The 26,820-nt window shown below is 34.8% G+C and overlaps 2 protein-coding genes across 8 annotated transcripts in view; one reads left to right on the top strand and one right to left on the bottom strand.

The window, feature by feature from the left end:
- CENPP (centromere protein P) overlaps positions 1-26,820 on the bottom strand; it is a 138,010-nt gene that overhangs the window by 26,460 nt on the left and 84,730 nt on the right. Inside the window, exon 7 of one of the 6 annotated variants that reach the window (XM_083796594.1) lies at positions 19,047-23,106. The exons of the other annotated variants lie outside the window; for them this stretch is intronic. Within the exon in view, the coding sequence (XP_083652720.1) occupies positions 22,981-23,106 (126 nt within the window). The 3' untranslated portion in view covers positions 19,047-22,980. Of the gene's footprint in view, positions 1-19,046; positions 23,107-26,820 lie in introns of those variants that run through there. 6 annotated transcript variants of the gene reach the window in all.
- On the top strand, positions 316-18,300 carry ECM2 (extracellular matrix protein 2). 2 transcript variants are annotated; one of them, XM_083796541.1, is made up of 11 exons: positions 316-364; positions 1,086-1,165; positions 4,572-4,891; positions 9,464-9,652; positions 10,925-11,494; positions 11,803-11,918; positions 12,297-12,432; positions 13,675-13,832; positions 15,295-15,434; positions 16,982-17,308; positions 18,072-18,300. In XM_083796541.1, exons 3-11 carry the CDS (start codon positions 4,597-4,599, stop codon positions 18,274-18,276), a joined length of 2,136 nt encoding a protein of 711 aa, XP_083652667.1. In that variant the 5' UTR covers positions 316-364; positions 1,086-1,165; positions 4,572-4,596; the 3' UTR covers positions 18,277-18,300. The 2 variants fall into 2 exon arrangements, with proteins under 2 accessions (XP_083652667.1, XP_083652666.1); XM_083796540.1 differs by lacking the exon at positions 316-364 and having other exon boundaries at positions 959-1,165.

The following is a 26,820-nucleotide window of genomic DNA, read 5'->3' as shown; positions in this document are numbered from 1 at the left end:
ATAAAACACACAAGTTTTTTATTTCCTCTTTTGACTTTGCAAAGCAAAGCATACTTAGACACCGAATAACTATTTTAAGAGACAATCAATTTTCCCAATGTCTTTCTGCCCCAGGCAGGCTAACAATTATGGTTAACTCAATGGTTATACCATTCCGTGACTTATGTCTCAACATTCCTCAGAGTGTGAATTCAAGCAAACAACAAATTTGTAACATCTGAACAACTCAGACAACTCCATCTACCAGGTAAATTTGTCATCTCTGAAGCTAAGCAGACTCATCGTCTCCTCAGGCTCTGACACACTGCAGCAGCTCTGTCTGAGGATGAAGGAAAAGGCTCTGCTGGCACACAAAGGACTTGTGGTAACGTACCATTTTTCCTCCCTTCCCCCCAAACTCAGTTCTCATATTTGGATTACTAACTTCTGGATTGCTGTGCTTCAGTATCAGGTTTCAGGATGTAATTACCCTTACAAAAAATGAAGGAAAAAAGCTTCAGTCTTTTTATTTTCCATGCATAAGCTAGAACTTATGGTGAAATCATTGCTGTAAATGAACAAAAGAAAATGTTTCCATGAAAAAAACTTTAATAAAAAGGTTTGGTTCATATAGCTTACAGGCTGACAGGAGAGGATTAAGAAAATACAAATTTAAGAAAAACATTCTCATTTTAATAAATATTTTTATACTAAGGTTACTCTATCCAAAATATCTTTGTAAAACAAAAAATCTACATTAAGTTCATGCCACCTGGAAACGACATTTCTAAATACATAAACCAGAACTGAATGCACATTTTTCAGGTCTTTTGAAAACACTCCATTTTCTCGTTCCTTATGTAACTGTAAGTACTGAAAGAGAAATTTCCAGCTGTGCCTTGTCAGCCTACGGACCGAACGTATTGTGCTGCTTTTCATTTTGCTTAACTGGGGTTTTTAGTTCTCCGAGTAACAGTATTAGCTGATTCTCTGCAGACAGAACAGAACAGCGCGTTGTCCCCAGGGAAAGAAGCTATTTCAGACTTAACTAAGGAATCATCTAACATGTTTCAACAACCCCTACTGTTTCTCTGTTTGTTTTAAAGATATCAGTGTGATTTTGTTTCATTTGCAACTGGAGACTAAATGACACCAAGCAGAATCTCCTGTTAGGTTAGATTACAAGGTAAAATGTTTTAAATTTTAAATTACTGCTTAAAGCGTGGTGTTGAATGGCTTAAACTACATGTTAACTTTGCAAATATGTATGAAATAATATTAGCTATTTTTAGTAATACTGAACATAAATGCTTTTCTAGCTTAAGTATGCAATACCAGTTGATTTGCTTTGTGTTTGGTGTGAATGTTTTGCCACACACTTCAAGCTTAAACTAACTGAAAATGCAATTAGCTTTGCTGGTATGGCTAAATGTAACTCACTTCTGTGCAATCAGTTTAAAGGAGGGTATGTGAAAAATCTTGGTAAATCACTTTAACCCCTGTGTATCTTGAGAAATAACCATTACATTTTAGGAAGATGTTTGAATTTAGACCGAGTCTCAATTCAAGACTATCTTTAGAAAAAAACAGATTATTTAATAAATTCTGGTATTCTCGTATTCTAAAGGATCACTGGTTTAAAAATTAACTATTTCTATTACCATAACAACAAAATAACAGTTACTGAACTTACTGAAGATAAACATTTTGAAAGATACAAACTACTGAATGTACATGATAAAAGTAAAGGTTTTAAAGATGCTTATGCGTATCATGCATGATCTAAACTTTTATGGGTAAAATCAAAAAGGTATAGCAATGCAGTCACGTTGAGTGTGTTTGGCAACATGAAAATATAGCAGTTTGAATTTACTAGCTGTCTATAATCTTATTTTGAAACCTAATCTTTTATTACAAAAGTCTTACAAATTGAACAGGTTGAATCGTTAAGTTAAAAGTTGGCTGGCACTATACTAAATACAACTTCTTCATAATAATCTGAGGATTCTGGACACGGTTCTAAAAGGCCCAATGCATTTAAGGCCCTTTTCTTGTATGACATTCACAATTTGGGCCTTAAAATGTGAGACACCACTTACTAAATAAGCCAATGAAATAAACGTAGAAATGTAGCTCAGTATTTTGCACGCAAGGAACACCATTTGGTTTTAAGTAGTAGTATTAAGTTTTCAGTACTGAAAGGCTAACTTAGGGTGAAAATATGTCATATGAACAGCACTAGCCTAAAAGACATTCCCTTGGGGAGGGTGCTTTTTGTTTTTGTTTTAAAATTTGTTATAATATTTTATGAAGGCAATTTTCGCTCTATAATAATTGGATTTTAAATATAGTTTTATTATTTATATTGCAAATACTGCAAAACAGAAAAATATTGAGACAGTTTGTACAGTAAATGTAATGTAATTCACACTGTATTTTTCCTGACTTCTAAAAATACCTATATTGAGAATTGAAAAGCATTTCAGTAATGTCACTATAAGACTGGTCACAGGAAGAAATGGTTAAATGTTAAAATGTACAAATGTAATAATGTACCAGTATTGCTACTACGTAGCTATGGTGTTATTACAAAGTGTACTATAAAAATGTGACCATAATTGAGATGTCACTAACTCAACAGAATGAATACAGATGTTCAAGACTTTTCTTTGTATACTCAGTTTTCCCTAAGGGCTCTTTATGCTTTTCATTCAAACATGTGGAACAGAAGTTTACTGTGTAATTTTATAGTCAGTCATTACCATACAAGAAAGTTAGAAACCAAAAATATTAGGTCATTTGTCCTGTACAATAAGGTACTAAGAAGCAAGCACTTTCTGAAAAAGAACAGACATCATCAATGCAGAGTACAGGCTTCTCCATCTATTTCATATGTTAACTAACAGTAATTTCTTTACATAAAAAGCCAGTATGCAGTCTACACAACATTTTTGGAATAACTGTTTTCTCATGGGTAGAAAGTGATGTGAATAAACTCAAGTCTGGATTGTTTTCATTACATGGGAATTTGTATGAGACACCTGGATCTCAAGTTCCCTTAATAATGGGGATACAAAATAGTAGCTTATCTTAACAAAATTCTGTAAATAAAAATATATTTGCTATAATATTTTAAATTTAAAATAGTTGAACACAGAAGCCATAATATTAGGAAAACATCAAACCATATTGTTTTTAAGCTTATTTACTGCCAACTTCCCATTTACCACAGAATATGAGAATTATGCTATAGAAAGCATCAAAAAATATGCAATCACATGCCTTATGTTAAAGAAAAGTTAGGCAACTTGTAACGAAAAACTTGACCAATTCCCTTAATCAGAAAATACCAAGATGTATAAACTTTTTAAAAAATCTTTCAGGCAGAAAGTTCAGGTTCTTAAAGTAATACGAAGTAAGTATTAACACAATATATGTAACTGTAAGACTAACTACAAAGAGAAAGACTACATATAAAGTCAGGCTGACAAACATCAAGAAAAAGCAATTTTGAATCCCCTTTTGACTTCCTTAGACAAAACTGGCGGACATACTCTAAGCTTCACCTTGGACACAAAGAATAAGTGCTCTAAGTTTTATCAGCAGTCACTAATTCTCAACATCACAAGAACACCAGTATCTTTAGTCTCAGTTAAATAAGTTCCCGGACAGAGTTTCCTTTCGGAAATAGTAATGCCAAGAGAGCTATGAAAAAGCATTAATACCTTTGGGTACGCATGCAGTAGTTACCCCACTGGGATAGCCTTTGCTTGATATGGTTTCCATGCATACTGCTGGATCCTGACTGCTCTGTTCTGGAATGCCACCTATTGGTGACAGTAAGTGTAACGTAAGCACTGTAACCTATGTAAGAAGGTTCAAAATATGTAGATATTCTCCATTTCTTGGAAAGTAAATGCAGAACACAACCCATTAGAGATTGCCATTTCTAGACTAGCTACACAGAACTAAGATTCCATTAAACAAGAGGATGGCTAGAAGTGGAAGCAAAAGCAACATCTCTTTTCATCTATGGTGACAAATACCTTGCATAGAAATGATAAACCTGGGGAGCATTTGGAGCAGAATATCAAAAAAGAACTATGCATTTTTCTGTTACTTTGACATTCCCAAGTTCAGAAGTTACAACAACCTGGAAGAAATATTAGGAACCAAAAAAATGCAGAAACACTTCACAGCTCTCAGGAGCTCCCTTTCTGGAAGCAGTAACCATTGCTAAACTACAAACGCCTCCTGGCACTGCAAATGTAAACTATCTGTACGAATTTAACTCCTAAATGCAAAGGTAATACCTCTTTAGCTGCAGGACAGATTGAAAAAGATACATTTTCATGCTCAGTTTGACTCATTCAGCAGTCAGCTGATAAAATATCCTTCTATCCAGTGGTACATTTGAATGGTCAGAGAACCACAGAAGTAAAATTGCTTAAATGAGCTCTCATAGGCGATTTATTTCCAAGAGGAAACTTGCTTACATTGACCTACCATGCATTGGTCCACTTGCTTTAAGAAGTGCAACATTTGTCTGACACAACTCTCTAGATATCTAATTTTCTTCCTTCCCATTCCAGGACATTTTCCGAGACACATGAAAACATGCAGGCTTCATCATTTGTCTACTGTTTGCTGCTTGTCTCTCTGTGTATTGATTTTTCTCAAAACGAACCTAGTGCAGTTCTTAGGAGGCAAAGGAGAAGAATGCGCAATGGAGGAGCGGGGAAGGGCTCCACCGCCCAGCGCAGGTCCCTGAGACAGCCAAGGATGAAGCTTCCAGCTCCGGTTGCTGTAGCACCCAGCATACCTCTCATTAATATCGATGATGGTGTTATGGGAGTATTTGACTCTCTCATAGGTTTGGGTGGACATGAATCTAGTTATAGTGTCTTACCAGGTAAGAATTAAACCCCTCTACTACTTAGAGTAGACTAATTTTTCTCTTGATTTTAAATGAAACATGTAAAATCCTGAAAGCTTTATGTTATCTCTATTTGCAACACGAGTGAAACAAAACCTGATTACTTTTTGCTAAAGTAATTGTGTTGCCTTTTATAATAGTTCCATGTCTAGCATATGATACTTTTTAATTATCTATGCTTAAGCATTACAGATAATCCTGCTTTGCCATGTAACAGTAAATTTTCTGCAAATTGTCTGCATTCTCACTTCATTATATCTAATTAAAATTTTGCTGGGATAGTATTTTCGTAACTTCAAATGTATAGCAAGTTTGAAGGCCCTTTTGGAGAATGTCTTGCTCAATGTATCTCCAAAGTCAATAGAAGCCCTAACACCAATAACACAAGTGTTATTTAAAATGAATTAAGGTCTTGAATTTTTCTCATATTTAAAAAGCAACATTCAAACTATGTCTACATGCAATAGATTGGGAATAATTATTTATTTTGTAAATAAATCAATAACATAGTAATAGCTGCAATATGAAGCTTACATTACAAACAAATTTTATGTCTTCAGAAACAAACAAACAAAAAAACACACCGTAATTTCACTGGTCTTTACTAAAGCCTACCTTAGTAATTTTAACATGACTCTCTACAGTCCCCTCAAGGAATGCAAGACCAAGTATCTTTATGGTCCTTAGCACTGAAAGGGGACAGAACACTCTTGCTCTACAACTTTCATGACTTCATGTTCAACATTACAAATGGGAAATCTGCACTCACAAAACAGGAAATTAAGGCTCATCAACAGTCTAAAAATCAGACATCTGTTCTAAAGATAAAAAATTCTGAATACTACTATAAATATTTTTTAATGTTGAGAACCTACTTACTAACCAATTGAAAAATCACTGAGATATTATAATGCTTCATTTCTTTTCATAGAAAGAAGTTCAAAGGTTGAAGAACAGACACTGGGATGTTGTGAAAGACCAATACAGGGTCATGTCTGCTCTGTAGCTCAGGAATATAAAGGCTTCCATTCCAGCACTAAAAGATCACACACTGAATAAAAACACCATATGCAATCTTATGAACAAAATAAGAAATCCCTGATTACCTCTTCTCTACATAAAATGATAAATAATCTATTTTCATAAGCAAAATTTAGACTTTTTAAGTGTATCACACACAGGAGGCACAACCACTATGTTAATAGCTCTCAACTTTACGGCAAAACATATTTTAGTCATTTTCTTAACAATTACTATTTGTTGCAAGTCCATACTTTCAAAAAGGATGAACCATTTCAAATTCAATAGTTTAAAGTAAGGGAAACTAGAAAAACTCTTAACTATAGCATGTCAAGTGTATACTACAGTATTACTCTTCTGATACATAATGTTAAACTTTCATTTAAAAAAATATATATATTAAATTAAACAGAGGAAAATGCCACATAAATTGCATACACTTTATGTAAGATATTCCAGTTTCTCTGTCAGAGACCATCAGTCATGCTGAAATAATGCATAGTCCCCCCCCAGCCACTCCCCATTTTTTTTCTTTCTATCTGGACTTGCATCCAAAAGCTGAGCTAAAACCACTGAACTCATTTTATTTGGAACCTCATGCTGGATTTACACCATATTTCCAAAGGTTAAAAGTCCTGTGCTTATATGCCAAACACTTCAACCACAAGGTATTTTTTAGTCTAGCTTTTAAAGTTCAAAATTTTTGTAAGTTAATGTCAGATTTGGAAAAAACAGAACCTATTAAATAATAGAACACTATTATTAATCATGCTTCAAAACAGAAAAAAATACAATCCAAAACCCAGAACTGAATTTTCATTCTTCTAGCTACTTATTCTGCTGTGAGTAGCCTAAAAAAACAATCTACAAATACCATTTGCAGGATGCAAATTAAGAGCTTTAATAGAATTTTAATGGCAACCAAAGGTATCTCTTTCCTCCCCATAAAAATCATGTGAACTCACTGAAATTAAATCAAAGAGTTCACCACAGCATAAGGTAATTTACAGTTGTTTGTCCTTTACAGACTAAATAAAGTTTGCCTTTTAAGCAAAGCAGAATTGTAAGTACGATGTCGCACTCTTTCTAATATGTTTTAAATGTCACTTCTCCCTACTCAATGAATAAGAAGTTTAGGGGGCATCTCAACCCAGTCTTTACTCCGTCATATACGTGAATTCCAAAGGAAGGACTGATCGCAGTTCTGCAAAGCAATAAAGGGGTACCTTCTTTGCCTGTGAGCACCCACTCTTGTTTTGTCTTTTAAGTAACTCTCATGCACACAGAAAACAGAATAATTTGTTAGAGAAGTGGGCAGAGGCCAAGTCCTGCCATCCCATAACTTTATGCTTATTCAGACAAGATTTGCACCAATTTCAGATACAGTCTAGTAGCCCAAACAAAATAAAGAATTGAAGGAAGCATGGAAGAATTTCCATCTCAAGCCAGATATGTTGCCCAGAAACAGCTGACATTTTATTGTTTAACACGAGAAAGTCTAGTGTCTTTTTGTGTTTCCTTTGGAGATCATTTAAAAGAAACACAGTGGCTTACTGGCAAGTACATAAAAAACAGAAGTCTGGATCCAGCAAACAGTAGGATTATAGATACCTGGGTAGAGTGACAAAAACTTACAGCCAACTAACATTTGGTCTGGGCTAATTCATCTCCTCCCTCAGTTAACATGGCTTAAGTTGATCAGAGCACAACTTTATGCTGCAGAAACTATATATATAACCTGGACTACTGGACCTTTGAAAAACACAGGATGTAACTGTTGAAAAGCTTCCTTTCTCCCCTATCATCCAATCTTAGGATGATTCCGATAATTAATATTTATTTTAGAAAACGAGTTCATGTCCAATGGGAATACTTTTGTTATGAAATTAAGACTAGAACTGCCTTGAAGGACTTTGCAAAATGCTAGATTTTGAGTTAAATATTAGTATCAGAGATAGGTTCAAGCTTTATTTGAAGCAAATCTGTACAAGTTTTGTCAGGATATTCAGAGACTATCCTGCCCATTGTCCCTTTACAACTGAACAACCAAGCAGGAAGTGGGGCAGGTTGTTATGAAAATTACCTCTGCACACAATCCTTCCAGTGACAACGTCTGTCTCAAACGAAAGCCTCTTGCACTTAAATTCCATTGAGATAAGATTTTTCCACCATATTAGACAACCTTTATACTGGCTGAAGGAGAAAGTGAAACCATCCCTAGGAAAAGAGGAAAGTTTCTCTTTAATTTGCACTTTCCAGTGTATAATGTAGAAGTGGTTTTTCAGCTTGAAACAAATCCTTCAGCAATGCATTCTTACAGCGGTCAGGCAGAAAAAAAGGAAGATATATAGAGTAAAGTTGTTCACAAGGTTCAGAGGTATGCTTGCAAATAGGAAAAAAAAATTGCATAGTATGAAGAATCTCAGCCTTGGTTTTCCATTTCTCAAAATATAAAAAAAAAAAGAAAAAAAGTCACACTAAAGGGCAATGTTTATCCTGGAATCTGGATGAAAACTGCCTAGAGAAACATTTGCTGAGGTAAACTCCATCACTGGAAGGAAAGAGAGACTTGGAATAACTTCCTTCCTAAGTCTTCCTGCTCTCTGAACAATTTGCCTGCTGAACATCTGAATTATAGTTTGCAACGTAATCTCTTCTACACTTTTTTTCTCAAATTTTCAACTAGTACCGCAAGGAAATCTCATTTTTGATAGATTATTTTTCAGAACCTTTGGAGAAAGTATTTATTAGTACAAGATGTAAAAACTTGGCTACTTTCATAGGAAAGAGTTTTGTTTGTTTGTTTGTTTTTCCAACGAAAGGGAGAGGTGATGCTTGCCATCTTACTAGCTGATACAGAGGAGACTTTACTTGCATTGTCTATGAACAGTCACTACAAAGTGAATATTGACACCCACCTGGTTCCTCAGAGCCTTAACAAAAATTTCTCATTTAGTGTGCAAGACATTAGTAAAGATGTCCCTTGCACGTGAGAGAGGCAGAAGGGGACCTGGAGAAATGATTCTGAAGTTGATGATTCATTTTAATGTCATAGTAATGAAGAAATTTTATTCTTCTTTCTCAACTGTACCTATGCACGACTTTCATTGAGGTCTGTGATTTCTGCTTTTAATTTCTAAGGATGGAGAGGAAAGAGGAGATGTCATGCACAAATCCCCCAGAAACTCACCATCTAGATTTAGTTTTCCCACGTTAAGAAACTCTTAAAAGAAATTTGAATAATTCAGGAGCTTTTCTAAAAGACGAAGCTGGTAGGGGTCCTCATCAATTGGCATAACTATTATGATGACTGCGTGAAACAGTTGGAGCAGACAGAGATTAGAGAATACTCATTAGCTGAAGACAACGCTAACAAGAAAAGTAAGGAATAAGGATATGATACTTAGAATGGGGTGTATTTTATGTGTTTTCAAAGTGAGAACAAAATAGTAGTGCTTATTTTCAAAGTTTTGATGTAAGACTCTGTTGTTTTTATTTCTGTTTAAGCTTTCTATTTCTTTTTCTTAGGAAAAAAGGGGCAGTGCACAGCTAATGGGATGATTATGTTTGATAAAGCTGTCTGGTCTCCCAAGCCCTGTGTGACTTGTCTCTGCTCAAAAGGAGAAGTAATCTGTGATACAGCCATGTGCCACCCTCTGAAATGTCCGAAAACTATTATACCTGCAGGAGAATGCTGCCCAGTTTGTTCTGATACTGGTACAGTACATTATAATATTTTTACTGTTTCTAACCTAACTCAAGCAAAACCTTACATAAAAGTTCCACTTAATATTATCAAGTATTACTAGCTACCCATTATACAGTTATAGAGAAAACAAGCCCTGAATTATGTGGAAAGAGCAGGTCTAGATGAGTATGAGTTAATATTTAGAAAGATAATTTTATATGTATATATATACATACATTTCATTTTTTCTCCTACATTTATAAAAATTTAGTAAATATACCAAGAACGAACATCTGGTTACATTTTATATCCCATTTCCATTCACAAAGGATCGATAATTACCTACTAGCCACTATTATTAATATAACATCAAGTCTAGAAAGTATTTGTTGAAAGTGTAAAAACACATGCACCTATTTGATATAAATCAAGAGGAGAAAGTTAAGAGGAACAAGAGGTTGACAATCATGCTTGTGCTTCATACTAATTATACAAAAGTGTTATTTTTAAAAATAAAAGGAACTGAGGAGATGAAGATAAAACGTGATTTCCTTCCACTGTTCCCAATACCCTCCATCTGCAAAGTACTAAACCTAACCTCCTCTTATTGTCAAGTTATTATTTAGCTTTCTTTTTGCGTGTGTATGTCTAACACACACAGACACATAGAAATGTACTGAGACAGGACAGAAATTAAATGTAGAACTAGAAATCATGTTGCTTGAAACATTTCAACTCCATTTATTGGACTTGCCCTGTTACACTAGTAAAAGCTGCACTTTGGCAATTGAGTTAAAACATTTCCCTGGTTACCTCTACACCTAGAGCCATCTCTATACTTGTCAGTCCCTTACACAGGAGAACATGCACTAGCCTTTGTGAATTTTATTCAAATTACCTTCCTCCTACTCCCAGACATATTTTTTCACTTCTCTAGACCCCTGCATCAACACCAAAAATAATTATTATACTAATGCAGAAAGGAAGGCAACAAAGGCTACGTTCAATTCTTTCCACTTTTTTTTTTTCTAGAGTTGCAGAGAGTCATACCCACCCACAAAATGTTTTTCTTGGTTGGTTTAATCATTCATCAAAGTCTGACTCTTCTGTCAAGCAGCAACATAATACCATATTTTCATTCTTTCAAATCATATTCTAAGGGAAATACTCCTCTTCTATAGTTACTGTTGTTTTTTTTTTTTTTATGTGAAGGGAACATTGTTTACCAAAACTTTAGTTTCATATATTCTCATCAGACTTTTTTGTTTGTTTTATTATTATTATTCTCATTACCTGGTCAGATTCTTCATTGGATTCAAATATTATTTCACTGGATGACATAACTGAGTTGTCTGGTGATTCTCCAGCACCCAATGACCTTGACAACCCCAATGTTCTGCCATCAGCACATACTCAAACTGAAAAAGATGAACTGCTCAGAACAGAAGTGGTAGAATTTAAAGAGAAAGATGTTCATAAGAAGGATGAAAAGAAAAGAAGAAGGAAAGGCAAAAAAAATCGACAGAAGTATAAAGTGTATCAGAAAGAAAAGAAGCCTATCACAAGAAAGGATGAAGAAAGAAGGCTATCATTTGAAGAAGAAGACCTACAACTTCAAAAAGAAGAAATAAAGAAAAGGGAAGAAGTAAGAACGAGAGAGAGAGATACAGAGGAAGAACAGTATGAAAGTGATGAAGACGATGGTACTTTCGGAATGCCGTCTCGTTTCCCCATTCCTATTCCACCTATAGAAGCTCCTCCTTTGCCATCTGGATGTTCCACCTCAGAATCCACAGTAAGCTGTATTAATGCCAAACTTACACAAATACCACCCATCACGGATCCAGATCTCACAAGTCTAGACCTTACAGGTATTTAGTGGTTCTACTTATTATTTTTCTCTTGAATTAACATTAACCATTCTCAAATCCACTCAGCAGTAGCATTAATACATAACAATTTATCGTAGAAATGTATTAATTATTCTACAGCTAAGTCTCTAACACAAATTAAAAATGTAAGATTTTTTTTATACTAGAGGTTAAATAGTAATATGAACATATCTATCTATAAATATTGTATATAATACAACTATTTCTGTTATATATTTTTACATGTACAGTACTACACAACTCAATACATACTGTAACTCATACTGTTGTCTTGAATTCTGTCCTAGGAAACATTATTACTACTATCTCAGATGAAGCATTCAATGGGATACCTAATTTGGAATGGATTGATTTGAGTAAAAATAATATTACCTCTTCTGGCATAGGTCCACATGCGTTCAAAGTAAGAAAGTCTAACTTTTCTATTATCCAATGACTGAATATTACCTGAAGGAAAGTTTTTCCAGTTTTAAGTCTCTGGATCTAAAACAGTTTACACCTAATACATATGACCACAGTATAATTACAATACAATTAAACGTGGTTATTTCAAGAAATTACTCTTACAGTCAAGAATTGCCAGAGATTTTTGAATGACATTAACCAAGCGTTAAATGTTAAATAATCATAAGTAAGAAACACTAGCTAGTAATGCACTACTACTGAAAAGTCTTCAAAATCCTTGTGGTTAATGAAATGGTAACTGTGATCATGCTACATGTTTAACCACGTATTTTAGACCTTGATAATCTGCATTCTCTTCTTTATCCTTATAATTAAGATCCTGAAAAAGCTCAAACGCTTGTATTTGGACGGAAATATGTTGGTACATATTCCCTCTAGATTGCCATCAACTTTGGAAGAAATAAAAATAAATGACAACCAGCTCCATGCCATTGACGAAGATGCCTTACAAGGTATTCAGAAAAATAATATCGATCATATGAAAAGGTTACAATACATCTGAAAAGCAGACTGTTCAACCAAATGCATCTGATTGAATATAACCAGAAAAATAATTACTAGCTTTAAGTGTCGTGTTTTCAAAAGGCATCAAAAGCTGAAAGATTTGCATGACTGAGTTTTTAAAAATTGCATTTTTCCGTCTTATATAACTGTTACTTTCCCAATGAAGTTATATTTAAAGTTGCTAAGTAAAAGTTGAAGTATACTGAAGATACGTACTCTCTTGACCCATAACCTGATCACTCTGTGTCAAATAACACAATCAGAGCAACCCATGATCATTTTAAGTCAAACTAAATGTAGGCTGATACATGATCCATGTCATAATTTGACTAGCTTTTGCTCCCTTTCCTCTGCTGCCAAAAGGGTCCCCATGGAAACAGGATCAGTTTAGTGATACAGCTCTCTATGGAGCAATAAAAATGCTTGAGCTGAGACAAAGGAAATGTAGGACAAAGGGGTTACAAGAAACTTTCAGTTTTTGTAATGATCGGATTGTACTGTTAGGAGGAACAGTATAAAGCTTCTGTAAAAACAAACAAGCAATCAAAAAACCCCCACAGTTATGTGGTTTACGTGTGAATGAGGAACTTTTCATTATGAAATAGTATTTCTTGCTTACGTATACTGATCAACACTGCTTTCTTCTGAGACCTACATTTGGATGATCTACATGATCATTTCCATTGGGAGGTGGAACAGTATAATCTGTGAAGGGTTCTCAACACTTGGTACAGTTTGACTCACTTGGTTGAAAGGAGTCGGACAGGGAAGGGAAGAAATGACTAAGAAAGGGTAACATATCCACTGTCACGTAAGTGATGGGAGACTCATGGGGATCATTGGGCAACTGCACAAAGGTCAGCGCCAGCACAGAAACATAGCCTGTGTACAGCCAGTAAGGCCTGAAGGACCTGTAAGAACTAGCCCCAGTTCTTGCAGCTGTCTTTTCCATTCTGAGTGGGAGAGAAAACCATAAATAAGAAGCCTCTATTAAATCTCTAAAATTCTACAAACTAATCAAAACCAATTCTATGACTATGAGATAATGAATTAAAACCCTTTTAGGAAAAGGCTACATTTTTTCATTACTGTGAACTGATTATATTTATGTTTACAATGCTTTAACACAAATTAACTAGATATGAGATGGCATTCACTAACAGGAATTCCTACTTTTTTTTTCCCTCCAGATTTAAAGAACCTGGTTACCTTGGAATTAGAGGGAAATAAACTTAGTGAAGCAAATGTCAGTCCTTTGGCCTTCTATCCGTTGAAAAGTCTCTCTTATTTGCGACTGGGAAGAAATAAATTTAGAATTATCCCACAAGGTCTTCCCACTACTCTTGAGGTAAAAACCAAACCAAACCAAACCAAACCAAAACAAAGCAAGCTTTATTTTCCAGCCATTCTTATCATTCTTTTTACTGCTTTACTATCATCAGATGAAGATTAAAATTAATTTTATATATTTGTTTCTAGATACACTAATTCTTATTCCTAAATCTTTCTTTACAGAAATTTACTTAACACCAACTTCATCCCAAAAGGTGTCTCTCAAGTCTGAATCTCTCTAGTATACTCTCACAAAATAGTATAGCCTGCAAGAAAATTTAACAAAACTATCAGTCCTTTTGTTCAGTCACACAGCATTCATATAGCCTAACACTGATAATGTCTAAGTGCAAAAACATTGTTCACAAGATGGCAACAATAATAATGAGAGAAATAGAAAACCTGTTTCATTATGAAAGACTGAAGGAACCAAGATTGTCTAGGTCTGGAAGAGAGAGAAAAACAAAAAAGCTCTTTTCATGCCTATAGCTAACCACCCTTTTCCTTTTTTTTTTGGCAGGCCTAAGTCTCATTTTTCCTGGTTTTCCAAATCTTTGCTGAATTCTTCCTCATTTGGGGATGAGGGGCTGAACAGGTTTCTTCCCTGAGCAATTTCATCCTCTCTTGATTTTTAATCAAATAATTTCTTCTTTTGGTACTCTCCTATCTCCTTCCTCTGCCTAGAATTGGAACTTTCATTTGTTTTGGTTTTTGTTTGTTTGTTTTGATTTATCTATTTGTTTTATTTAACGACAAGTGTGAAAGATATTTTCCTCCTCTTCATTCTCTGTCTAGTTTCATTTGTCACATACCTCAGTCTTCTCTTCAAAGATCACTCTTGCTATCTATATTACTTTCATGATCTCTATCAATTCTGTCTTTCCCTTTCCTCTTCCACATTTCAGTGCCCTTGTATTTATTTCTTTTTATTCATGGGATCATCCATAATCTGAAATGTGAAGGGAAAAAACAGCTAGCTCTAGCTAAACCAGCAATATCTTTTCTATAGCAATAGCTTCTGCTGCAGCTACTGCCTGCAACTTTTCTTTGGCCTAATGTTCTCATTTCCCATTCACTCAGACGTTACAGGTTTCTTTTTTTCACTGACGTGGTCCCTACAGCAAACACCTGACAAGTGTTTCTACTTGCTCATATGCTTTGGCAACATCTAATTTTAAACCAACACTTAATAAGCATACAGACAACGAATTTCAGGCTAAGAAGTCACTTTTCTCTTTTCCCAAAGCCCTCCTCTGCAGCCCTTAAATGCTATTTCAGATACTTCATCAACTTTAGTCATTGCTCCTTTTTTTTTTTTCATGTCATGTTTATCCGATGTTACAAGCCATTATCGGGAAGTTAATCTTTGGTTTTGTAAACCATAGTTTTGATACATTACAGACTCACAGCATTAAGTTTTGTAAAACATTGACATTGTATTTTGCTTACACAAATTTTCTTTCCAAATGCTCTTATAGGAGTTATACCTTGAAAATAATCAAATTGAAGAAGTGTCAGAAATTTGCTTTAACTATACAAGAAACATAAATATCATTGTGCTAAAGCATAATAAATTAGAAGAACACAGAATAGCACCTTTGGCTTGGATAAACCAAGAGTAAGTACGAATCATTTAAAATAATTTTATTTTTCTCTGTTACCTATTAAGGCAGATAATGAAATAAATATTTAGCCTTTATTACTTTCAACTTGAAATTCTGTGTATCTTTTGATTTGATAGTTTCCCTTAAATATTTTTTCTTAATTTCCTTTGCTTAAATTGTATAATCTAGGAAATATCCAGTCAGCTTTAAAACAAAAGTGATCTTATACCTCAAACCTGTACCATATTAACATAGAAGTGTAGATAATTTTTCCGACCATCCAGTCAAATAATTAATATTATCATTAGTACTCCATACAATTATATAATAATTTTGTTTAATATATTATTCTCAGAGGTAATTTTAAGATAACTGAGTATTGTGCTAGTCTTATTTCCCATTAGATTAAAAAATACACAAGTAAATAAGTAAGTAAATAAGTAAATAAGGGAGGACTGCGCAGCCCCGTTACGTGAGCGCCGTTATGTGAGAGTAGAATATAAGCAGAGCTGGCAATAAGAATGAAAGAAGCAAAAGACTGCACCGCTTTTGTTTCTTCTGGCAAACACACACCTAAACTGAAATATCCAACTAGAGAAGAACTGGCAAACACGCGTTGTCTGCTCTCCTCATTTGCTAGTTATCATTCTGAAGCTTTAAAAATAGCTCCAATGACACCAGCTCTGTTGAGTACTTAACACACATCACAATATATACCACGATGGGTTTTGGGAGGCATAAGCATATTAGCTGAGCATCCATGTGTCATCAACCATCCAAATCTTCAAAATTTAACAAGTGGGTCATGTTGCAGAGACAATGGGACTATTCTGACTAAAATAAGACTACCGTCCAAATCACTTTTCTGTCCCACAAAGGTTAATGCTACTTAAAATCTCACTACTTAATGCACATGGAATACTCAAGTAGTTTCTGTGGAAACGATGTGTTGAGCTACACAGTGCATCTTGCCATAACTTATCAGCTGCAGTCCTAGCAGTTGATTTCTAGATTTGTAAACTGCTTAATCTGAAAAGAACACACTGTTACTAACAGCTGCTTTCAGCTCTGTGAGGGAAGCAATCTGGAATGCTTCTAAAGCAGCCATTCACAAAACAATTCAGTTTAAGATGGGCTTTAGAATAACATTTAAAAATCCATGTCAATGGGATGAATGGCAAATTCCCAAGCTTAATATGTACCTTCTAGGGTCACACATTATTACAATTCTTCAATGCTTATCAATCACAAACTAAGCCCGAGTTTCCTCTGTTCGACCCTATCTCTACTCATTACTGTAGATTTCTTCCTGTCGACAGAAATCATTATGCTTGACTGATAATTAACGACTTCAATTCTTTCTGTTCCCAGAGTAATTATGCAGACAATGTTCCTTCAAACGCATTCTGTTCCATTAACAGAAAAAAATTTCTCTTTGAAAAGAGAATTTCTGTGAATTTCCGTGTTACCATGTTAAAAGGATTGTTTTGTAGAGACTGTAGCATTAACAATACAGTATGCTATAATGTTTCCATCCCATTTTCTTTCTCCTTTGATGCAGGAACTTGGAATCAATTGATCTCTCCTATAATAAGTTGTATCATGTTCCTTCCTATCTGCCAAAATCCTTACTACACCTGGTACTTATAGGAAATCAGATTGAAAGGATTCCAGGATATGTCTTCGGTCATATGAAGCCAGGGCTGGAGTATCTCTACCTGTCCTTCAACAAACTCACTGATGATGGAGTAGATCCGGTATCATTTTTTGGAGCATATCACTCTCTGAGAGAGTTATTTTTGGATCACAATGAATTGAAGTCTGTACCTTTTGGAATTGAAGAAATGAGAAAATTACGTTTTCTAAGACTGAACAACAATAAAATAAGGTAATAGGAAGCTTTTTGTTACATTAATGGCATTAAAATAAAAGTTATAAGACATGTTTTCTTTTAAGGACTTTTAGTAAATACTTTTTTTTTTTTTTTTAATTTGGAGAAGGAGCTAAATCCCGGGTCTTCCACTGCAGCATTACTTCTGCACATAACAGGAGAATAGTGTGGTTTCACCTTCCCTCCTAGCTCTTGAGAATGCTCACAAAGATGCTGAGCACCAATTCTCTCCAGGAAATCTCTCTGTAATACTGCTGGGGTCACACACCCACTAGGTCAGCTCCAGTTGGATATGGCACAGCAAAGTACCAGCTTTTTCTGCTCTTGGGTCAGAGACCAAACAGGTTATTAGAAAACTGAAAAGAGTTTTCAGCTGTTTATGACCACTGAAAGTGTCTTTTCAGTACTTCTCAGTCAGCTCCAGCTGCGAAGTCAGACATTTTTTCTGTTTCGTTTCCACTGTTTCCAAAGCAGAGGAATGACAGATGAAGGATCTTATGTATGTTATACAGTAAGTTTCATACTTTCATACAAGTCGGCAATACTTTTCTCAGGAAAAGGAATTATACGGTATAAATGAGAAAATGCAAGGAGAGAATTTAAGAAAGAATGATGTCCAAAGCTCTTAAATAAATATCTTAGAAAATTTAATTTACTGAACAACATTTTCAAATCTTAATAAATTATATCTCTGAAATAAATTATGAAGTTATGTGCTATCCGTACTAATTAAAATATAATCCCTCCCACAATATCACAGGACGGTCCCTCCAGAACGCATCTGCAGGACTCATCCCAACGATGATGTCAATGACAACAGTGAAGAGGACGAGAATGAAGATTCACGTCTAGAACACGTTCACCTTGAAAACAACTACATCAACACGAGACAGCTATCACCACATGCATTTTCGTGCATAAGATCCTATTGCAGTGTTGTTCTTAAACCACAGAAGAGTAAATAAATACCTAACTTTTGCATTGCAAAACCTCTCTCTAGACAAACAGGTTTATTTATTCTCTGCTACCAAAAGGTCTGTCTATTTCTGATCTAAACCCTTTTTACTACCATAAATAAGATAGAAGACATTATTTACTGTAGTAAGGTATTGGTACGTTTCTTAATATTGTTTCATTATACGCAAGGTTAAATGTAAAAATAGAAGCTCAAGACTGTCATAAATTTCTATTTCCATTTCTACTGGCGAAACTTCTACTTCAATAGATGATATTGTGAGCTCAGACACACCCCCACAACATCACATTTCAGAAGAATCACAGAATATGCTGAGTGGGAAGGGACCCACAAGGATCAGAGAGTCCACCCCTGGGTCCGCACCATATGCCTGAGAGCACTTTCAGAAGAGAATAATATAGCTAAACACTCAACTTGTTCCAATCTAAACTAATTGAATTTAAGCTATCATTTTAAATGATAGCATTAGCTTTAAAAATGATAGAAATGAAAATCCTTAAACTATGAACATTCAAGTAGTGCAAGGATCAGATTTCTTAAAACATACCTGGTACTGGAGAAATTTCCTACACAGATTTTTTTCTCTTCCACCTGACATTTCAAGGAAAAAATACTAAGCTCTTTGTTTTAGAGAGATGACCCCAGTATTCACACATGGAATTTGATGAGTTAGAGGAAATAATTTCTGCCTGGATTTTTTAAACAGCCTATAAATTATTATTATTTTTTTTTATTTTTAAACAAGGATGGTAGGTCCCATTCACTTGTACAATCCTTAGTTTAATCAGATTTTTATACTGTACAGGAACAGGATCATGTTGCCTATTTATATGACTAGTTAGACTTGCTTGAAACTTTCAAACATCCAGTTAGTAGTTATTTGAAAGCTTCTAGATAGTCAAAAGTCACCCTTGTAGAGACAATATTGATAAAGCAGTTTCAGTTATACATTTGATATTAATGTTTGCTTAGGCACACAAAATAAGTATTTATGAATAGATCTGTTTCCCTAGAAAGGGGTTCAATCTCTTGGAGAGTTCAAAGAAAAGAAGCCTTTTAAATATTCTGCTCTGGTTTTAATATTACATTCTTTTTCTAAAGTGGTCTAATTTTTTTTTGAAAGAAAATACCTAATATTTTTCTTTTAAAGAATAAATTCCATTAAAATTCAAAGTAATTCTAACATCTTTCATATTTATTAAATTCTACAGTATTTTCTTGAAAGAGTAGGCTTGTGATAGGAAATGACTAGAGAAAACTGACAAGTCATTATTTTTCACACAATTACTTTCCACTTGCTCTTGGGCTATTCTGCAAGGAATGAAAAAAAATTTATTCTGTTTTCTCCAGTACAATAGGTATGCTGCTTAATCTTCAGAATGGGTGGGAACAAAGGATGAAATGGCTTAATATAGGGACTGACATTTCAAAAGGCATATAAAAGCTGTAAGCAACTGCACACCATACAAACCTTCTAGGGATACATACCAACTACTGAATTGTAATTTTCTCCCCTTCGCTCCCTTCACTCTGGAATTGAGGGTTTCATGATGCATTTCCCAAACATCCTAATCTACTGCCAGCAAATATGCTATATAATCAGCACAAATACATCACTCACGACCATTTAACAGTGAAGGTTCCTCCCCCCCCCATTTTAACATACTATAGACAGTATATACAAACACCTGAATTCTGTTTTCTCTGAAGCTATACAATCATGATGAAAGCAAAATTACCTTGTTCTAACTTTAAGTTCTCTCTTATTCAAATAAACTGTTACCTGCAAGGCACATTGGTACTTCATGTGCAGTGAGTCAAAATACAATGTATCTCTTGTAAGAAAAAATCCTAAGCTATGTGGACTGTTGTAAAAAGATTGCTTTGGATATTTTGTTGGTCACAAGTCATATGGTAATTTCTTTCTCCAGTATGTGCTTTTTCACTTTTAAGATATCATAAAAGTGAATTCTAAGCAAGTCATTTGTCTAAGATCTTTCCTCCGGTCACTTAATACAATGAGTACCAAGCTTATTTGAAGTTACACTATGACGAGTTGTTCATACAAGAAGCACTTGATAACATAACATGACAAAGTAAAGTTATGGTACAAATATAATGCCACAGCAGCGAAACAGAGAGACTGAAGGAAAAACATTCTGGAGACAGAACAGAACAGTAGCACAGGCAAAAGACCAAGAAGGAGAAACAAGTCAAGCGATGGATGTTATGTAACAAAGGGATGGTTGCTCACTTAAGAAATACATGGACAATTAAACTTGATAACATTTCCATATGCCAAATGTAAGCTGTTTAAGTCCACTCACTCTTCGAAATCAGCCACTAAATTGGAAGTGAAATGGGCTTTATTATAAAATAAATAAATCCCTCTACTTTTTAAGAGTGAGTCTCAAAGGATTTTATAAACAAAGCAAACAGGATTATAACCATTTTACAGCTTGTGACAGTAAGACAGAGAAGTGACCCGACCATTCTTGGTCAAGAAAAATATGGGAACAAAGTCAGAATCTTTTGGCTACCAGAAGGGTAAAAATATGCAAAGACAGCTCAACAAACAAGAAAATAATAGTAATAAATAACCCTACAGCTACTGTCTATTCTCTAAAATATGTTTTAGTAAATAATTTTTGCAGGCTTGCATTGCAATTTAATATACTTCAATAGACATTTAAGAATAGAATATAGTTCTGTTAAAGTATTATTCGTCTCAGAAGGCTCTTATAGAAATACTATGAAACACACCCTGTAATAATCTTCTTGTAATATTCTTCTGGAATTGAAATAATTTGCTTGAGCCCCAGTGGTACCAATCCCTCGAAAATCTACTAAGTCTTACAGACGTTGACACCACCTGATCAACAAGAAGCTCGGCTGAGATGCTTCGAGAGACTTCCCATTACTCCTGGGCAGGTGGCATAATGACTGCCCACAGGAGTTCAGTGTGTGCAAACATGCAAATCCCTGCTGAGAATGTGACTCAGGAAGAAAACTGTTAAGCCGATCTTTTATCAAGTAACAATTTCGAACCAAAATCAGGTTTGGGTGGATGCACAGAAGTGCTCTCATTTCTCCTGTTCTCCAGATGCAGATGTAGCTGCAGTTCGTATTCCTGGAGAGACTCAAGAGAGAACAAGCTGCAGATTGCTAAGACTGCAAAGAGGTGTCTCATTAACCATTTAACCATTTTTTTTTTTTTACCATTTAAGAGAGCAAACTGCTTGGAGTAGGGCAAAAATCTGAATAAAATCCTGTTAGTAACCCAGCCATAGACAAATGTAAGGTACATATATCTGAATGTATGGGTGTAATGTGTATGTTGAAACTATGAGAGGGTAATATATAAAGGCAGTAAGAGACCAAGAACTGCAAAGGTTAGGATTCAACAGCATTAGTAACTCCAAAACCACAATGCTTTGAGGCACAAGAGGAAATTTGGGGCTTTATACTCTGTTATATTTCTAAGTCATTATTTGCATTGTTAACGCATGCATCATACATAACAACTTGGACAAGGGCTGCTAAATCCTTCAGGCAAGTCCCATTATAAGCTCAAACATGATGTTAATGCTTCACCATAACAGAATAAATCTTGTGGTTACCACCTTATTAATAGAAAATGAGTTGGCATTGACATTGAGTAGGATCTTGCCACTGGTTAAATCATAAGAGAACTTTGAGAATCTGCCTGAGCTGTTGTTTTGTGCACAGGGACATACACATCTGGTAAGATAAAAACTGCAAAGGTGTCCAACAAATAAGGTTGTTACCCTGAAAGCTTGGATAGCTTTCTGAGTTTGAAGTAATAATTAGAGTCAATGTTTCCTCTAAGATAAGGTAGAAGCACTTTCTTTTGAAAAAAAAAAAAAAAACCAGGAAATAATAATAATAATAAAAAAACAAACAGAAAATAATAGTAATTTCAGTTGTATCTAAGTGAAATTGCTATTATTTCTTCCATGTGTTGAGGCTGTTAGAACCTCTGCATTCCCCAAAACGTAAAGCCCACAGTACATACTGTTCCCCATTTTCTGTTTCAGTTCAATAAAGAATAAAGAGATCCCCTGCTGTCAAAGCTAGAAATCACTCAGCTTTGCCCCAAAAAGAAGTTTCAGGCATGACTAGTAGCTTCCTACTGGCCCAAGACAACAAAGTGAATTTCACCCAACTAATTCTGTTTTACATAACACTATTGAGAGTTGCTGACACCATTTCTGAATTTTGATTCTGAAACACGCATCATGCTTGCACATACTGCAAAAATACCTTGGTGTTCAATAAGAAAAAAAAAATCAGAGCTGAAAAACATGATTTCATCATTTCTCTACCAACAACTTGGTTGCTATTTTACAAAAAGAAATAAACTTTTAACATTTCTCAAGGGGCAACTTTTAAAAAAACCTATATCATGGCAACAAAATAAACAGTTGGTCTTTTCTGTTTTACAGCAATACAAATGTTAACTAGTTGAAACTCTCACCAAAAATATTTTCTAATTTGAAATACTATGTTTATATTCTAAGACACGTACTTTTCCAGAGAATACAAGATTACAGCCAGTAAAATATTAGAAATATGAGAAGATGCTACCAAAATGATTTTACACAATTATTATGATGACATCGATACAAAGCAATTTTCAACAAGCAAGTCTGTAGATTGTAAATTTACAGAGCTAGACAATATCTGGTGCTCTGGAAGTTGGAAGCTCCTTAAAGTAACCCATGAAAACCTCTGCTTGTTTGGAGGTGGTGGCACTTAACAGTGTCGCTGCAAGGAATTGCCTCCTTGGATTTACAGCCTGAAACAACATGCAAAGGGTCACTCTTTCTGTTTAAGTGTAGAAAAGCAAAATGAGCACGCAGTATCAACATACATTATAACTTTTATACAACTATTCATTGCTAAAAATATTTATCAAGGTTTTGGAAGACCGACATTCAGGCCAAATCAGTGCTTAGAGGGGGGTCAGAATAACACTACGACCATCTTGTGGAATGTCCTAACCACAGAGGTGAAGTTCTTTGGAAAGAACGCATGTGTTTAAATTAGACACTTACTTCTAAAGCTTTTTATCCATGCAGGAGACACATAAAGATTCAGTGGACCAGAAACGGCAGTCAACTGTGTACCCTAACCTCATTTGGAGGAAACCCTGCACAATAGTCTCACTGTCTTCTTGAAAAGAGATAGAAGTATAAACGGCAATCCAAAAAGACTAGTTCATAATAATATGCTTGACTCATTCAAAAGACAAACATTTCTGTTTTCTAATGAACAAAAGAGAGTGCCCTGCTGGTATTCCTTATTTAGTAACACTACCCTTCTATTATAGCTAGTTACCATTGAATCCCAAATTCTCCATTTCAAGGGAAAAGGCTTTAATTTTATTTCTTTTGGCATATTGAAAAACATTTTAAATGGGGGGAAAAACAGCAGACGTGAAATAAGAGCTCTGGTTTAATGATGTCAACAACTTCTGTACAGTTGCGAGGCCCAAAATATTGTGGAAAAATGTTGGAACACATTTTCCATCTAAAAGTAGGGAAGACGTCAATTACAAAACTCGTAAGATGTATTAAACAGATCTCCCTTTCACACAAAAAAGTGATCGTCTCATCAACGTGCTTTTTTTTTTAGAAAATATATATTCCTAATAAATTAACGCAATACTTAAAAGCTTTATACTGATTCAGGCATTAAGCAGTTACACCTAAATGTTATCAAGAGTAATTTCAACGATTTTGCTCTAACTGCTAGGGTCATTCAATGGAAATACATTCTTCTGATGATACAATGTACAAACTATGAAGTATCATTACATATGTCATGTTCCTTGCTAACTGACACCCTGCCCCCTATTTGGATAAACCCATAAATACTTAGTGATGTTTGTTTTTTTTCTTTTCAGTAAAAGAAGTGAATAGAGAATATCAAACATAACATTTCAAAAACTTCTTTCATTACAGACGTTGCAGGATGAGCAAGTCGTAACAGATACCACTTGACTAAATTACCTTTGGGAAAACGTTATACAGCATTGTGCTTATCTGAAAGAACTTACATAGTCAAGTACTGCATAAAACACTTTGGATCATACCGTAAAACAATTCAGGGTAAATTATGATCCGCTTTATGATACTGAAATACTTCAGCTAGTAAAGCAAAACTAAGCCAACAGACTTGCTAGCATTATGGTGTCAAATTTTTCACACAAAAAATAATCAGTCTTAAGGGAACGGCATAAAAAAAAGTCAAATTATCTTGGGGTGAATCTCAAAACTAAACAAAACAGCTGTCTTAAAAATCGCAGCTTTAATTTGCTTCAGGGAAACTAAAAGCAAAGGAACATAATAAACTCCAGAACCCTTTCTCCACGGAACTATATTTGGTTATTGTCAAAGACAAGAGACTGGACTAGATGAGCTCTGATCTAATCCAGTACAGCTGTTCTTATGCTCTTATGTACTTTATACATAGCCCTGTCTAATTGTTGCAGTGAACACAGATTATAAAATTTCCCAATATGCAATCTGGGCACTGCAGTGAAGTTTCTTGCAGTAATACAGGACTATTTTAAAAGCTCCCAGCAGTGAATTAACTTTCCCAGGATACTACAGGATATAAACGAAGGGGCATCTCATTTGAACAGGGAAGTGGGCTACAGAGCTGGTGACAACTTCACTTCCCATCACTGTCCAGGAGCTGTGTGCTGGTTATATTCAAGTCCACACAGCTTATATGAATCACTTTACACCAGTCACAAGCTAAACCTAGAAGTGAAATTGGACCTATATCCCATACGGGTATTTGATATCCATATGTGTCACTACAGAAGGCTGTAGCCCTTAAGCTCTGTCCTTGTGACTAGAAAAAGTCATTTTTACTCATTTTCACACTATCAGCTGGGAGTTCTAGTTTTATGGGTAATGAGGTTTGCTTAGGGCATTAATTTCAAAGCTGTATATTCAGAAATTGTAATTTTTTCAGTCTGAGGAAATGTTGTTGTGCACCACAACCAAGCAAAGCACCATATTAATCTCAAGAAAAATGACAGATATTCTCTCCTCCCCAGATTGCAGCTTCCTCTTATAAATTTCAATTTCTTTTCTACAGAAGGGTAAAAATACACAAAACTGTGCTGGATATATTAAGGAGCAAGGCTTTGGGTGGAAATGCCTGAACATTGCTTGTTTTTCTTAAGGTCCAATGACTATTGTACTGGGCTCAAAAATCTGCCTGGTGTTTGGGACTTAAACAGGTTTAGCTATTCTTGTTTCCCATGAATACTAAAAGGCAATGACATTCTTGCCATGTGCTTCAGATCCAGTCCAATGAGTCTGCCACCTATAACAGCTACACTTTCTCTATACTCTCTATAACAAGTGAACAAACACTGAAGAGTTGAGTGAATTCCCCAGAGCGAATTCTTCCAGTTTTCTTAAGCCATCCCGATTCCATTCATTACATGGATTTTTTTCAAGGATTTATGAATTAAAGTAAACAAAAGCATTAATGCTTGCTTCATTTAAAATGTTCATCTTCAAAAACATTTACTACACAATGTCTTCTTTAATAGGCTGTTATGTAAGGAATTTCTTAGTGCCTCTGAGTAAATGATTACTGTGGTTTGGTAGAATTTTAATTTCATTTTTGTTTAATTCTTTGTACAGGATACAGATATCCACATAGTTAGTAACTATAACAATTGTTGTTATTTGTACCTTCTGATTTAGGTTATTTGTATATATGTAGTGCTGATAAACAGAGTTATCAAGACCAGCTAATGTACCATCTTCTACAAAGTACTCTGAAACAGTTCTGTTAATTCAGAAAAAATAATTTTCATTTCAAGTGTGTAGCATTATGAGCATTTACACGGAAAAAAATGTAGGCTTTGCATGCAGTATTAGTAAAATAAATCCATGTTTCTCTGTGGGAACTTTTCATATGATAGCCATTCCTAGGGAAAATATATAAAAGCTGACCTATTTTTTTCCACAAGACAGATACTTTTCTCAAAGGAATAATACTGAACACAGCTGTGGAAATATTAGATATTCAACAACACTATCAAACAAGACAAGAATCTTCTAAGTGAATTATGCAATTATATGTTTAAAAGATTAAAATTAGGAAAAAGGATTAAAATTTACTTCTTTTTTTTTTCACAGCAATTTCTCCAAACTCCTGAAAGTTGGCTATTCCATTACATCTTATCCTCCAGTCTCATGCTTTTCGTTCCTTGCAAATCTTCATAGTTAGAGGAGACAGCCCTTCTGAATATTTCATGGTTCATAACCTTTTAAAAACTGATACTCTTTGTTAAAGAAAAAAATACATATATATATATATATGGCTTGCTTTCTTCTAATGGAAAATGGTTCTGAACTTCAGTAAAACTTGATTCACTACCAGGGAGAACTCTTCTTCCATTTTTATCAGGAAAGTTTGGCTCTCATAACAGAGAAACTCAGGAAGCAAGACTTTTCCTCTTTCAATTAGACCAATTATA

The sequence above is a fragment of the Anser anser genome, assembly GCF_964211835.1.
Source record: "Anser anser genome assembly, chromosome: 12".
Lineage (NCBI taxonomy): Eukaryota > Metazoa > Chordata > Aves > Anseriformes > Anatidae > Anser > Anser anser.
The sequence above is the reverse complement of the archived record's forward strand: the minus strand, read 5'-3'. Positions and strand labels throughout refer to the sequence as shown.

Excerpts from the sequence above, each read along its gene's own strand:
- ECM2 (XM_083796541.1), top strand. The coding sequence starts at position 4,597 with ATGCAGGCTTCATCATTTGTCTACTGTTTGCTGCTTGTCTCTCTGTGT. Across the intron at positions 4,892-9,463 it reads TAGTTATAGTGTCTTACCAG|GAAAAAAGGGGCAGTGCACA; the intron begins GTAAGAATTAAA and ends TCTTTTTCTTAG. Across the intron at positions 11,495-11,802 it reads CACAAGTCTAGACCTTACAG|GAAACATTATTACTACTATC; the intron begins GTATTTAGTGGT and ends ATTCTGTCCTAG.